General features: G+C 39.0%; 1 protein-coding gene across 1 annotated transcript in view; it reads right to left on the bottom strand.

Annotated features, from left to right (window-relative positions):
- The window catches only part of MTCH2 (mitochondrial carrier 2), a 24,073-nt gene that overhangs the window by 1,142 nt on the left and 7,050 nt on the right, over positions 1 to 15,881 (bottom strand). Inside the window, exons 2-12 of the mRNA XM_072421906.1 lie at positions 8,746 to 8,830; positions 8,503 to 8,609; positions 7,054 to 7,080; positions 3,347 to 3,400; positions 2,577 to 2,634; positions 1,794 to 1,845; positions 1,619 to 1,678; positions 1,413 to 1,506; positions 1,274 to 1,315; positions 430 to 497; positions 264 to 339 (exon numbers count right to left, since the gene is read on the bottom strand). Of these exons, the coding sequence (XP_072278007.1) occupies positions 264 to 339; positions 430 to 497; positions 1,274 to 1,315; positions 1,413 to 1,506; positions 1,619 to 1,678; positions 1,794 to 1,845; positions 2,577 to 2,634; positions 3,347 to 3,400; positions 7,054 to 7,080; positions 8,503 to 8,609; positions 8,746 to 8,830 (723 nt within the window). The remainder of the gene's footprint in view (positions 1 to 263; positions 340 to 429; positions 498 to 1,273; positions 1,316 to 1,412; positions 1,507 to 1,618; positions 1,679 to 1,793; positions 1,846 to 2,576; positions 2,635 to 3,346; positions 3,401 to 7,053; positions 7,081 to 8,502; positions 8,610 to 8,745; positions 8,831 to 15,881) is intronic.

Raw genomic sequence — 15,881 nt, 5'->3', positions numbered from 1 at the left:
AAAACAAGTCAGTATTGGCAGCTCTCGTATTTCTATCCTGGCACAGTGCTTAGGGCTGTGCTGTCTGATCTAACCTACAGAATCTCTATGGAAAAGCTGGATTTCAAAAAAGTCTCTTGCAATAATTTTTCTTGCCTTTAAAATAAAACGTATTTGTGCAATGCAAGTGAAAGTCATGGTGTGCCTGTCAATTGCTCTGAATTCAGAACTCTGCAAGCCTGACCAGTCCATGGCTTGCAGAAATGATCTATGTGAAGGGTTACCTCTTTGCTGAGCTGCCTCCAGCAGTCTGTCCAGGAGGTGTACACAGGAGCATATGGTAGGCTGCCACCAGCCAGCCTGCAAGACAAAAACCAAGTCCATTTATTAGAGAACACACCATGTAGGTAGGGGAGGGGGGCACAGAAGGGTGTGATGTACCATACTCACCCGCAGTTATTCACAGCCATGAGGTTAGACACTAAAACAAATGGATACGTCAGCATACTGGCCAGGAACTGGAAGCAAGTAGAGACAAAACAGGTCAGAGATCAAGCTTTTAAAACAAATCAACACTGACAAATTATTGCCATATTCAGTAAAAAAATTTACATCTAGCCAAGATTATAAAAACAACCAGTAAATGCCATTTTTCACAAACTGGGCCTGCGTTATGAAAGTTCTCCAAAACTAGAGAAGATAGATCATAGGAAAACTAGGATGATGCAGCAACCCTGGAATAAATTTCTTGCTAATAACTGAGAAATGTTTTCAATCCTGGACCAGATCCATCAGGGGTTTGCTGGATCACCAAGGTTTTTCCGTAATAGTCTATCTTCTCCACACTTGGAGAGCTTTAATAAACGTGGCAATTATATATTTACAAATTGTGCATTTCAAACATTTACACACCACTATAATTCTGCACCTCAACCTTTCTCTGATTCTGTGTTTGTGTCCGCATTTCTTAACAAAAAATAAATTAAAGACGATCTGCCTCTATTGACTTAATTAACATTATTATTAAGCAACTTTGACATCAGGCATTAAATTGTAGCATACTGATTTAAAGTGTCACCTTGTCTACCAAGGTTAGACCTCTCTATTAGGAAAAACAAAAGATTTCCTATTTGTATTATCCAGATAAAAAGCTGATTGTAAAATGACTTTAAAAGTCAAGAAGTCTACTTGTATTATTACTTATTAGAGATGGAAAGCAGCACGCTGCACTCAGGAATACAGAAGAAGCAGAACAATAGCGACCCCTTGTGGAGTATTGTGGAAGTAAACTCACCCCAGTTAAAGCCTGAGAGTAACTTTTAATCTCGCTTACTGTCTGAAAAAAGAGAGACAGGGACATGAAATGAAGCACATTTAAAACATGTGTACATAAAGCTAATAGCTTGACAGAAAAATTAGAAGCTTCCACATACCCCGTTTTCCAGAGCATAAGTGTTAATAAAATAAGCTGCCATGTTACAGATCCACAGAGAAAGGATATCCCCCAGCAGCCTTGGAATCAAACCACTAAAATAAAAAGGACTGATGTTACTACAAACCTTTTAAACGCAGGGCCATTTACACAATATATGTGTGCAAATTGTAGATAAAAGAAATTACTACATCAGACAAAACTCACGCAAAAAATCCCAGAATGCCTTCCTCCTTGTATATCGTCACTATCGATCCAAACACCCCACTGTAGAGTAAAAAAAAAAAAAAAAAAAAAAAAAAAAAAAGGCATGTAAAGACCCAAAAGGAAAAGAATATTGCCAATTTATATTGTTATCAATAAGGAAAGGAGATTGACATACTCATATTTGGTCTCTCTTCCAATGAACTGGACCATGCATCGTAGAGTGATCACTGTACATACAGAAAAAACAGAATATTTAGAAAAGAGACCCTGTAGCCAGACCAACAAAAATATTCCCATGAGAATAAATGACCATTAATTATTTTTTTTTTATACTATGTACCTGTAGATCTAGACCTGCAATGGCCTGAGACTGCTGCTTGTATTAGATGTGGTGTAAGCAGCCCAAGTAGACTCAAGAGTTGTCGCTAAACCTAAATTCTATAGTATTTTGCTTTGTTCTGTCCATGAAAGCTACATCAAATGTTATATAGATATGTGAGGAAATTATATAATATTTTAGGTTGGTGGCAAAGCAATTTCAATGCAGTTGAACAGAAAACATTAATGTAGGCTGTGGTAAAACGTTTACACCATTACTTTGACCCACCAGTGTGTTATGTAGTTTAAAGCGGAACTAAACTCAAAAAAATCCACTTACCTTCAATTCTGCAGCACAGTTGATCGGTCTGGAGGTGTCTTCCATTGGGTCCCACGTTGTCCCGGCACCGCCATTTTCTCCTCGCCTTTCTACGTCACCCGACCCAGGCACAAGACTGGGTGACGTAGTTGGGGAAAAAAATTTGCTGGTCTCACCGCGCATGTGTGAGATTGGCTTTTTTACCCCCCTTTTGACGAATGGGGGCTCCTGTGCGTATTGTGCTTCCCCTTTACTGTACAAAAACAATGCACTAAACTAAATAATAATAATCCCTCCAGCTGCCCTACTAGAAAGTCTTACCATGGAAGGGGTGGGTAATTAGGGTAGCCGCTGAACGAGCAACCATCTCCTGAGTGGTCTGGAAGGAATAAAAAAAAAAAAAATTTATCCGAAGTGTTTGTGACCAGAGAATAAGTAAAATCATATACATATTTTTCCAGCATGTTCAGAAGCTTTATTTAGGACAACTAGTGCACCCACATAGTTGGCGTTGCTAATGACTGTTATTCTTTTTAAATGTTGCATTTCCTATATGAATGAAGTAATGAAGCAAGTAGGGTAGAGTTGTACTTTGCCTATGACCTGTACTTCTGCCATTATGTAGGAACTGTGGGCAGCAACATCTCAGATTCTCATGTCCCGCATAATCCAAGACTGGTAATAAAAAACAAAACCCAAAAAATAGTGACGTGGGGGGCAGAGCTAGGAGTTAGGCTTTAAATTTTCATTCCTGTTCTATATGTACAACCAACAGTGGACAAAAACATTGGGGGGCTGGTTGTACATGTACAACATGGCCATAAACATACTGATCAAGGTCTTGCGGATTTGAAAAATAGCGTTCCCCTTCAAATTCAGCCAATAGCATCTTGTGCTCCTCACAAACCTTTAGAAAGCATCATTATAAGCTCTTCCGAGTCTTCCCCTCCTCCCATGTCACTGTCTATCTGTTTTTAATTTGCAACCTCCATTTAATGTAAAGTGCGGTGTAATATGTTGGCGCTATATAAATACTGTTTAATATAAATAAAAATATTAGTAATTATACATAACACGATACATGTGCTTACCTCTTTAACTATATGGTCAAGGGAGGAGTTTTCCTTTAGTTCATTTTCACCCTCCTACAGCAAAAAAAAAAAAAAAAAAAAAAAAACCTTAATCTCACAATAAGCCACAGAAGATAATTTAGTGATCATACTATCTGGATAGTTTTTCTTAACACTTTATTATACTTTTTAAAATTAGGTCAGGGACAATAGTAAGCAGGTTCCTCAATGGTTGCTGGATGATCTAGTGTGCTCAATTCATTTTGATTCCATTTTGTCAGAGGTTGGGATGGGGAAGGCTATCCTGATATGGTTAGCCTTTGACTAAGAAAGATTGGACAAAGTTGGATTGGGCAGCACGGTGGCTCAGAGGTTAGCATTCCGGCCTTTGCAGCGCTGGGTCCCAGGTTGGAATCTTGGCCAGGATTCTATCTGCATGGAGTTTGCAGGTTCTCCCCGCGTGGGGGTTCTTCCGGGTACTCCAGTTTCCTCCCACATTCCAAAAACATGCAGTTAGGTAATTGGCTTCCCCCCAAATTGACCTTTGACTGGTAATGACAAATGACTATGGTAGGGACATTAGACTGAGCTCCATTGAGGGACAGTTAGTGATATGACTATGGACTTTGTAAAGCTCTGCGTAATATGTTGGCGCTATTTAAGTACTGTGTAATAATATTAATAATAACAATAAGCAAAAGGTGCAGCTCAGACAATAAATTATTAGAAAAGTCATGCACACAACTAAATAGGGCTGATAAAATAGTGAAAGCACAATATGAAAAGTAGCAAACCAAAAGTGGGGAAAATACAGGTACAAAATGGTGAGCTCCAAACACCTGCACAGGTAGATTTCTCAATTAAGCCCAGTGTTTTCCCCAAAAAATTTTTTCAGCCGGGTGGTGGGAAGCTGTAGCCGGGTGGTAAAAAAGGGTGTGTGGCAAAACACTGCAAATTCAGTGCTCCCAGTTGTTTATGCCATGGGTATCCAATAACCTCTTATTGTTTCAGTGTTCTACCTTCTCCCAAATATTTGTTACAACTTTGTAATGCCTGCCCCGTTAGTATATCCTAATTTTTCTATTCTATGTATTTTGCCACAACTGTCCCATGCCGTGTATTGTGACCTAACTTACTTAGTGTTCTAAGTTTTAAGAGTGTAATCATTTGTAGTAGTGAAATAGTATAATGAGTGTGGTATAACAAGTTAGGCTTAGCTCATATTAGCAGCAAAAAACATTTACCCCTTCTGAGTGACTTCTGGCAACTGCTAGGCACCTAGGATTGGTAACAGGCAGTAAGTGCTGGGCACCTAGGATTGGTAACAGGCCATAAGTGCTGGGCACCTAGGATTGGTAACAGGCAGTAAGTGCTGGGCACCTAGGATTGGTAACAGGTGGTAAGTGCTGGCCATTTAGGGTTGGTAAGAGGAGGTAAGTGCTGGGCTTTTTCAGAGCTAGAAGTTTTTTAAGCAGCAGTGGTTCCTGGCATGAGGAATGGACAAATGTAACCGTACCGCCGGTGTAAATTCAGCCTAACGTCAGATGGGCTCCTGTGTCTATTTAGTTAAAGTGAACTTTTGTGAAAACATTTTTTTTTTTTCCACTTTGATTCTTTTACAAAATTAGCCCAGCAGGCCCATGCTGGCTCAGCTTCCACTTTTTTTCTGATGCTCACTTGTACGTCCAGTGCTGCCTTGCACTGCGCATGCATGAGATTGAACACTTTTTTTACATTATAAGAAATCCTCTGAAGGTGCATGCACACAAGGAGCAGTGCAGAGCCTCTTGGGATGTATGACACAAATATCCCAGGAGGCTGCGGATTTCCCCTTCGGTCTTTACCGAAACAGAAGTGAAGACTGAAGGGGAGAGGTCCTCTCCACAAAAGTGTAAAAAAAAAAAAAAAACCCGCACATTTTTCCATTACATAACAGAGAAAGTCACTCTTTAATATAATGTTAAAAATGTGGCGATGCTTTAATAGCATCATGCATGCGATATCAGATGGGGACAAGACAGACAGTGACCCCCTCTCATCACTGCCCATATTCTATAATAATACACTGTCTGTGAAGTCTATCCGCAGTGTGTAATGTCATCAGCAGTGCAGTGTGATAGCAATGTGAATGTAAAAGTTGCTTGTCATATTCTGCAGCCTAACAACTCGCTGTGGTCAAACCCTCATATCTCCTAAACCGTTGGTTGTATTAACTTGAAATTTTTAAGGTACACGTGGAGGCATAGGAAACTGAAACTGTAGGTGCAAGTGGGGGACACTTGTGGCTAAACCTTTCTAAAATGTGATTAGTGAGAACATAAATCTCTACCTAGCAAAATGTGCTGCCTGCTCTGTTACACATATCTGTCTGCATCTCTAACACAAACCCCAATTTCTCTAGAATTAAAAGGTGCAGGAAAACAAAAATATAGGTGAAAGTGGGAGACAGGTGTGGCTATCACCTTTCATCACCATGGCATCTTTACAACATTAAATGAAAAAACTGTCCAGCAAAATGCACTTTCTTTGTTACACATGACTGTAACCTTCCAGTACCTTAACCTCAATAACATTTAGTTGGCAGAGTTCATTTTCTAATGATACCATAGTGATGAAGTTTTAGGGGATGTTAGGCACAGATGTTCCCCACTTGTATCTATATTTTTGGTTTCTTACACCTCCCCATTCCCCAATTGAAGTTCAGAATGTTAGATAAGTGGACAGGAATGTGTAACAGGGCAGGGAGGCCCATTTTAAGGGGCAGAGTGTTTTATGTTCTAATGATGCCGTAGTAATGAGATTGTAAGGGCAGAATGTGCCCAACACTTAGACCTATATTTTCAGTTTTGTACCCCCACCTCAGAGAAATTGGTGTACAAAGAAGAGAAGCAGACAGTAGTTTCATAGATATATATTTATGACAGGTAGGTTTATATTTAGGGGCCCCACCCCAATGCTCCCTGCTGTTAGTGGCCCCGGGGTCCCCAATTTGCTCTTTCAATTTAGGACTCCTAGTTGCATTTTCCTCTGAAACAGCAACCCCAAAGTTCAATTTTCATAACTTTTTACATTTGTAACCCCCATATCTTGAAATTCTTTAAAGCTGAAATTGTAGTAACTAGTATCAATGAGGGTCCCCTGTACACCCTAAAAATTACAGGTCATTGTGACATACAGTTTAGGAGATATGGAGGTTTGTACACAGTGAGCTGTGAGGATGCAGAATGACATGGAGACTTTATATACACTGGATACATTTCACAGGCACAGCTCCTGCTATTAGATGGGGGTGGGGCTGCCTGTGTCTCCTTCACATGAAGGCTGAACTGTGTGTGCTTACCAGCAGCAATCCTCTGAACAGATGGCACAAAGCACAGATGGCACAGAGCAGCCTCACTGAGATCTGTGCATCGGAGGATGAGAGCTGCCAAGAGCTTGACAGGGTAAAGCAGCTCAAAGCAGCTGGGCGGAGCAACCAGCGAAAAACCTCTGGGGAGAACTTTGAAGCCCCTGGTACTGGGAATTCATAGACACTTAGGAAGACAAATATAAACCCATCCTTCTAGGTTGAGTGAGGCTTTATCACATTTAACCCCTGCATCTCACTATTGGCTAAAAATGCAATGAGGGAATAATGAAGCCACTCCAGGTAACTTGAGGATCAATAAATTTTGTGTGACAGTATTTTGCTGGATAACAGTGTACAAAATGAACCCGTGTCAACTTACCTCTCTCCGATTACTACTCTGGTAGCACTGAGGGCAGAAAATACAAAAGTATGTGTTAAAATTTGAATAAATTAGGATACAAATACAACATCAGGCAGGCTGAAATCCAGTAACCAAATGTTTGAAACTTTTTCATTCTCAATGGTGACAAGTTTCCTGGTTGCTGAAACCAGTCAACTCAGGGGCAGCATATAGTATGAAATAATATCAGACTTTACGCAGCTTTTGAAGATGTTTTATGTATAAAAAGGAATTACTATACATCTTCGTTTAAGCCAGTTCTAGATACAGACAGTAGAAAAGTGTTAGAACCCATATCAGGTTTTTGTTTTCTTATCCACCCTCTCCATTTATCCTAGAGATTGGAAATGTAAAAGTTTACAATTGTTACTGGAAGAGGAAGGGAGGGAAAAGCATGTTATGGAGATATTTAGGAGAAACGTTCTCTAACATTTCCAAGGACACACAGACTAAAACATACCCCTCCCCAAACAAACAAAAAAAAAAACAAAACAGTTTTATCTTTAAGTTTTGAGTATAGGTAAGTTTTCAGTGCAGAAGGAAGATGGGTAGGCACTTATTTATAAAATTGGATTAGGCATCAGAGTACAGGTAACTTAAGAGTTATTGTTAAGGGTAGGTAGGGGAAAAGAATGTCTTTCGAGGGATGCTTTAACCCTTTTACTAATTTACATTTCATTTTATTTAGGAGAAAACTACTACAGATTTATGACAGTCTTCTGTTTTTTATATTGGACCAGCTGACTTCCATAATGTAGATTATAAAGTCTACTACACTCACATAAATGTGTTTATTTATTGCTTCCCCTTATCCACCAGGTCAGAATGCCTACAAAAGCAACAGCTTCCTCAATCCTTCATCATACTGTCTAAAATGTTTTCTTGGCAGTAGAATGATGTGACAATAACCCAACATGATCTCTTCTGAAAATCAATGCTGATACAATTAATACTTATGCCAGCTAAATAGAAATCACAAGCTGACAAGCTTATGAAAAACAATAAAAGCTAAAGTGCTTTTATCAAAGTGGTTTATCAAAAAGAATAAGGAGTCCATTGTTAAATTAAACATTTTGAAAGCTGGATGGGAAGTGTAGGTGGATGTCAGCCCCTGTATTGTGACGCAACTCTTCAGTAACCATGCAAAAACAGCCGGGTGGTTACTGAAATTGCCAGGTGGGGTGCCCAGCTAAAAGGGTCTGGGGAGAACACTGGAGTCTCTCAAATCTATTTCCCCACCACATATGGGAAAAGAAAGGGGTTGTGGAAGCAGTGATATCATTGGCTACTATTGGTACTACTGGAACTCATATGGTATGCCATCTGTGCCTTCTCAAAGCCAACAGCTGACCGAACATCTTACAAACAGACACAAAAAAGAAGCTTCAATATTTAGACACTGTTTGATAGAGAGTAAAATAAAATCACCTGCAAGACTTTACTGTGCACGACTGTGCCCAATGCCCCGGCACACAGACGGGGTGTCAAGCCCTTGAAAAGTCCTTTCTTGCCATCAATACTAATGATGTGTTTTGCTGAAAATAAACACAAAAGATCACCAATTACTTGCGGTTTAGTCAATTTTTGCAGGGTTTAGCTCATTTTGAAATAAAATGTTGCACTATTGAATACCAATAAAAAACACAATAGGAAAAGTGATCTGCTATATACCATAGGAGAAGAGGCCAGGGAGCTGGTAGACCTGGCGTCCAAAAAGGTTTCTTCCCAGAGTAGGTGGCAGTGGCTCATGTCCCACCTGAAAAAAAAGATCAGCAAATAATGAATATTAGGTATCTGTCAAACATATCCAAGGATAGAATAAAACTGCATGTTGCATTAATGGAAATCAAACAAAAGGGGATACTTATGGCATGAAAACCTGACTACTTAATCCTATTGTTATCCTTCCTATGCGAAATTCATGTTCATTTGCTGTTTTTTTCTTACAATAAAGCCTGGTAAAACAAAACCTGGCTGTGGAAGAAATCCTAAATTCTCAGCTATCACAAAGGCCTTTAAGGATTGTACAAATCTGAAGAAAAACTTTTTTTTTTTCAAATATACAGACTCAAGAACAAATGATATGCATTGCAACATCCTAGTGCTTAGATGTGAACATTAAAATAGGTATTTTTGGTGGTTAAGTACACTTTTTACTAATGCAGAGAAAAATGAATCCAGGGATTTTTACCTTTGTATTTAACTTAACTCACAAACAATGTTATCAGATGTTCAAGCTGTTTGTAGCCCTAAATCAGGAGAGCAGCTTAAGCTACGTACACACTTCCAATTATTATCGTCGGAAAACGACGAGGAGAGGAGTCGATTCAATATTAATTACCATGGTTTTCAAATAGGATGTCAAACAAACCATATAGTGGGATGTCAGATCCACAAACATTTGCTAATGGATAGCAATTCCATTTTATTTATTTTAAATTTATATCTTGAAATAAGTCCTGCAGTGATGCTGGGGTTGGGAGAAACTTCTAAACACATCAGGAAGAAAAGATCAGGAAGTGTCAGATTCTAAAAAGATTTCAGAAGACAATTTCTCTTTAATGAATTGTAATTCTGCAATTTGACAGCCATGCATTTACTAAATTACAGGGATTTCTTATTTGCTTTATCTGAAACAAACATGATAGCTGTCAATGATAACCTCTCAGCGGTTACTAAAGGCTTCAGTAGAGAAAATGGGCTATCCAGGACATAACAGGGGTCAGAAGAAGCGTTTAACAAGCATTTCAGAAGGCATCACTAACAGCTCTTGTGTTATTTCAAAAATATGCTTCCATGAATAAAATATGTCCCCAAAGATCAGAAAGAGAGTTCCAAAATATACTGATTACAGTCATTCCACAGTATAGAGTACTCTCTTGGCACAAGTTTAGGGATCATCGTCAGGAGAAAGATAATTGATGGGTAGGAAAACCAAATGTGTTTATATATAGCTTCTTTTTGACACATGCCAAAAAAAAAAAAAAAAAACACTGTTAAATCTGTCACAAAAACCATTTGATGGAAGAACTGCAATTTTCATCCAAACACCTCATTTTTTTTTATTGAACACATTTTGCATTGATTTCATAAAATCAGAACATCGATTTATTTTTAAGAATTGGTTGACTAAAGAGAGGCTTATTGGATCAGCGCTCAGCACGACGGGGGTTAAAGCCATAATTATACAGTGCAATATATTCCAGTACGTCAACATCCACGACTGCAGAAATCCATGAGACGGCACAAAGGTAAACATCAGCGAAGACCGGCAAACAGAGCTTCAGGACATCTTGTGCAGGAAGGTAAAAAACTGATTTTGTAAGGGGACCAAAGGGTTTTATGTAGCTTTTAGGTTATTTCCATGCCATGCCTACTAGGTAGGTGAGCCAATAAGGGAAGTTGGGTTCCAAGTCTTGGTTCTTTGAAGAACTTTGGTTCTTTTGTTTAAGTTGCCTCTCTATAGTTATAAACATGCAAGCGAGGACAATATAAGCATACTGGTTTGTAGAGAGACCATTTTTACAAACAGCCTTTTTGTGATGGGATCAGATCTGTATATTTGATGCCCACCAATGCCTGTGGAGTAACTTTAACTTAGGTAGGTAATTTCAATGAAAAATAAGAAGAAAGATATACTCATTAGCAGCAGATTGTTGTTCTGTGTATTGAGAAATATATTTAGAAGACATGAAAACTTCAGGATTCAGCACGTGAACTGGGGTTGGGAGAAACTTCTAAACACATCAGGAAGAAAAGATCAGGAAGTGTCAGATTCTAAAAAGATTTCAGAAGACAATTTCTCTTTAATGAATTGTAATTCTGCAATTTGACAGCCATGCATTTACTAAATTACAGGGATTTCTTATTTGCTTTATCTGAAACAAACATGATAGCTGTCAATGATAACCTCTCAGCGGTTACTAAAGGCTTCAGTAGAGAAAATGGGCTATCCAGGACATAACAGGGGTCAGAAGAAGCGTTTAACAAGCATTTCAGAAGGCATCACTAACAGCTCTTGTGTTATTTCAAAAATATGCTTCCATGAATAAAATATGTCCCCAAAGATCAGAAAGAGAGTTCCAAAATATACTGATTACAGTCATTCCACAGTATAGAGTACTCTCTTGGCACAAGTTTAGGGATCATCGTCAGGAGAAAGATAATTGATGGGTAGGAAAACCAAATGTGTTTATATATAGCTTCTTTTTGACACATGCCAAAAAAAAAAAAAAAAAACACTGTTAAATCTGTCACAAAAACCATTTGATGGAAGAACTGCAATTTTCATCCAAACACCTCATTTTTTTTTATTGAACACATTTTGCATTGATTTCATAAAATCAGAACATCGATTTATTTTTAAGAATTGGTTGACTAAAGAGAGGCTTATTGGATCAGCGCTCAGCACGACGGGGGTTAAAGCCATAATTATACAGTGCAATATATTCCAGTACGTCAACATCCACGACTGCAGAAATCCATGAGACGGCACAAAGGTAAACATCAGCGAAGACCGGCAAACAGAGCTTCAGGACATCTTGTGCAGGAAGGTAAAAAACTGATTTTGTAAGGGGACCAAAGGGTTTTATGTAGCTTTTAGGTTATTTCCATGCCATGCCTACTAGGTAGGTGAGCCAATAAGGGAAGTTGGGTTCCAAGTCTTGGTTCTTTGAAGAACTTTGGTTCTTTTGTTTAAGTTGCCTCTCTATAGTTATAAACATGCAAGCGAGGACAATATAAGCATACTGGTTTGTAGAGAGACCATTTTTACAAACAGCCTTTTTGTGATGGGATCAGATCTGTATATTTGATGCCCACCAATGCCTGTGGAGTAACTTTAACTTAGGTAGGTAATTTCAATGAAAAATAAGAAGAAAGATATACTCATTAGCAGCAGATTGTTGTTCTGTGTATTGAGAAATATATTTAGAAGACATGAAAACTTCAGGATTCAGCACGTGAACGGGAGACAACTACTTTTCACCTTCAGTTGAAAAACATATGATTTCAGAAGTCTTCATTCAATAACCAACTTATTTAATGATTCCAACTCCACCACCGCATAGGTTACCGTCTGGGATATTGTTAGTGCGGGAGGGAACTTGTAACCACTGTTGGTGTATGTGACTGTTCTAGTATCACTCATATCTAAACTTAAGAACAAATTGCAATATGCATTACGCCAGTCATTTGGTGTGGTGGCTGCCTTGGTTTTCTATTTCCCAGTAAGTTTTCTGCAAGTTCTAAAACATTCATTTTGCTATTCATCTTGTGTCCTCAAAATTTCCTAGGCACTTAAATGTCACATAATGTTATCCAAATTGCCAGGTATCTTTTGTAAATTAGGAAAATGTTTTTCTGCATGGAAGATGAGGAGAGGGTGAGGTCTGTGCAGTCCATTTTAGAAGAGCAGTCTGGAATGACAATGCTGCTTCTCCATAGATACAGGACAGAGAGTGTTGTCACCCCAGGACAGGAAATATGTGATCACCTGGCAGTAATTGATTCCCACCAGGAATTGTCTGAGGGAATGTCAGATTCACTGTTTTATAAATAGAGGCCTAGGAGTTTAAGACCACTGGAATCGCTTGCGATGGTCAGGGCTTTATATTCAGAGATGGTCCTGTGCACCACCATACTTCTAACCAGCTGCTTTTGGAATCCCTAAAATAATAAATGTTGTTACCCATAAATTAAGAAAAAAAACAAACAAACAAACAAAAAAAAAAACGTATTTAAAAAAGCAACAGTGGTTTTTCTACTGTTAAATTGCCTTGAATACAGGGTCAAAAGACATTTGAGGGGCCAACAACTGTTTCTGGCCAACAAAGCCTCACACTTGGTTCCACTATTTGCAAAGGAACATCATTGTAGTTCTTCTTGAATAGTGCTTCTTGAATCATGAGTACCATAGAATTGTATATATGCATATAATATATAATAAGACTTCGGTGTTGTTTTTTTAACAGAAAATCCCATTTTCTGACAAATATCGGCAATGAACAAGCCTTTGCTCTTCATCTTAGTCTACACATGCTTTACCCAACATCCGATGCCTGGAAATGGTATGAACACTCCTGTGCGTCACAAACGAGGTGTGCTGGATTTAGTGATTACTCTCTGGTGCTACAGAGGAAGACTCAAAGTTCCCTTGTTGGCCATTAACCTTTATGGGTGTTACTGTGGCAGTGGTGGGTCAGGAACACCGGTTGATGATGTGGATCGATGCTGCCACCTCCATGACTGTTGCTATCGCTACTCAAGGTTGGATCTGCAGTGCCACAGCAAGGTTAAGTGGCAGTTTTATCAGTTTTCCTGCGGTAAAACCCAAACAGAATGCAAATCATCCACGTTGTGTGGCAGGATGGCTTGTGAGTGCGACAAACAGTTTGCAGAATGTCTAACAAAGGCAAAGGCAAAGAAAAAACATTTCTTTTATAACAAGAGAGATCTGTGTGTTGGTTCTCATGAAACCTGTCCACAGATTCCTCCAAATGGGACATCTGTGTGGCCCTGGGCACAGAACCTGACTGGCCTGACAGCGGTCACCGTTGTGAACGACAAAGCAAAGAGCAGGAAAAAAAGATGGAAGAAGAAGGGAAACAAGATTGTAAAATGGAAGGATCCAAAAGGAACACCACTCTGGATATAAAGTCTGGGTAGCTGGTATAGTGACTGTTAGACTTAGGAAATTACAGCTAAGAAGGCAAATTTTACATAAAAGCAGGAATATGAAAAGTGTTTTACTCATTTGATCGACAGGTAAAAAAAACAAATTTAACATTTTGGCTTCTGTGCTCAGCTCCCTCATCACATTCCAACTAAGCAATGATCAGGTCCACTGTCCCAAGCCTTCCCCCTAAAGCTACATACAAAACGTCAAATTGATTCTCATCTAATAATAACCGCAGGACTGACGACCATCCTGGCGGATCAACGGACGATGAACAAACATGTGAAGGGGAGAGAACGCAGCAGGGTTCCTCTCCATTGTTCTCTTCCTAACATCTCCATAAAGCAGAATGGCGCCGTATGTACAGCACTTGTTCATGCATCGTGCAGTCTTTTGTCGTTGGAAAGGATTATGAAAGATCCTTTCCAAAGGCAATTAGTGCACATGTGTACATAGCCTAAAGTAGAAAAGGGAATGTTGTAAAGACCCACAGACATCAGATGATAGTCACGGTAAAGAATCTTTCATGAATGTTTCCAGTGAAAGAAGTACAAACAAGGACTACATACCTAGCACTGGGAGAGGGGAGGGCGAATAAGAAGAACCCTACTGTGCTCTCCTCCAAAAGAAGTGCATTGCGGTAATCCCCAATCAGCCTATTGATGAACTATATTGGGGAACTGCTTCGCAAGTCAAAATAAACACAACTGATTATCTTCAGGAAAAATCACCTGACATGAATGAAGCTTAAAGCGGACCTAAACTCAAAATTTTTACTTTACATAAAAGGATAGACAACCCTTTTTATTAAAGTAAATTTTTTTTTTGCAACAGCCTTTTTTAAGGGTGATCAAGACAAATGGGAGTGCAAAGCCTCCCAGGATTCCTATATCACACATCCCAGGAGGCTCTTGGCTGCTCCTTCTGCTGATTTCAAGCTTGCACAGAAGGAGTGCTCATACATGCACACAGAGAACGGCAATCTATATCACCCGACGACATATAATGCGGGACCCAAACAAAGAGACCTCCTGCCGGATCTGCGTGAATAAAATTAGGTTTGTTTTTTTTACTTTGAGTTTAGTTCCACTTTAAATGAAACATGCCACTGGAATAGCATGTTGTGTTTATTATCAAAAGTGCATATCATGGTAATACATTAGGCTGTATGATCATTTTTTTTGGTTTGTATACAGTTAAAATCTTTCGGTGTTTGCATTAAGTGTGGTGCAGAATCTTGCTGTGGACGTTCTGAACATGCCATTTCTTATGTAATTTCAAAATATATATATATACACATACACACACACAAATATACACTATATGGCCTATTACTGTGTCCGACCAGGGAACCAATTAAGGTATTTATGCCAGCAAATAAAAATAAAGTTTTTTTGTACTAAAGTGTGTATGTGCCCCATTGTACAGATATCCCTAAATTTCTAATCCAAAAGACCATCAATGAGAAAGGAGAATACATTTTCAATAGTGGTCATTGGATCACAAGTCCCACTGAATGACTATTTCCTCCTTCCAAAAGATTGCAATTTTCACTGTTGGATCAGCCATGCATGGCAGACACATTGACTTGCTTTCAGAATCAGGGTTAGCACACATTTTGGTATACCAAATGCCGCTTGGCAAACACGAACTCTGTTCAAATAGTAAAGCTTAACCTATGTTCTATTCAATCCACTGCAACCAGAATCCACACAGCACCTCCCAGCAGCACTGGGAATCTATTTCCAGAAGCATAATATTTGTTGGATTTCTCTCTCTTCCAGTAACACCAACTACGCTTAAACCCATGGGTAAGAGGTTATAATGGGTTATAAAAAAAACAAAAAACAAAAAAAAAAAAAACAATTATAGTATGTAAAAAGCTTCACCATTCTGGCCAAAGTGGGGTTTAATAGATTATTAGTATTCTTAAACATTTATATAGCACCAACATATTACGCAGTGCTGTACATTAAATAGGGGTTGCAAATGCAGATACAGACAGTGAGATAGGAGGAGGAGAGGACCCTGCCCAGAAAAGCTTACAATCTAGGCGGAGGGGGAAGTATCATACAATGGGAGGGGAGATATGAAGTGCTAGGTAAGCAGTTAGGGATTTAAGGCTGGGTCT

The sequence above is a fragment of the Pyxicephalus adspersus genome, chromosome 9 (genome assembly GCF_032062135.1).
Source record: "Pyxicephalus adspersus chromosome 9, UCB_Pads_2.0, whole genome shotgun sequence".
NCBI lineage: Eukaryota > Metazoa > Chordata > Amphibia > Anura > Pyxicephalidae > Pyxicephalus > Pyxicephalus adspersus.
This window is presented reverse-complemented; position numbering and strand designations above follow the sequence as displayed.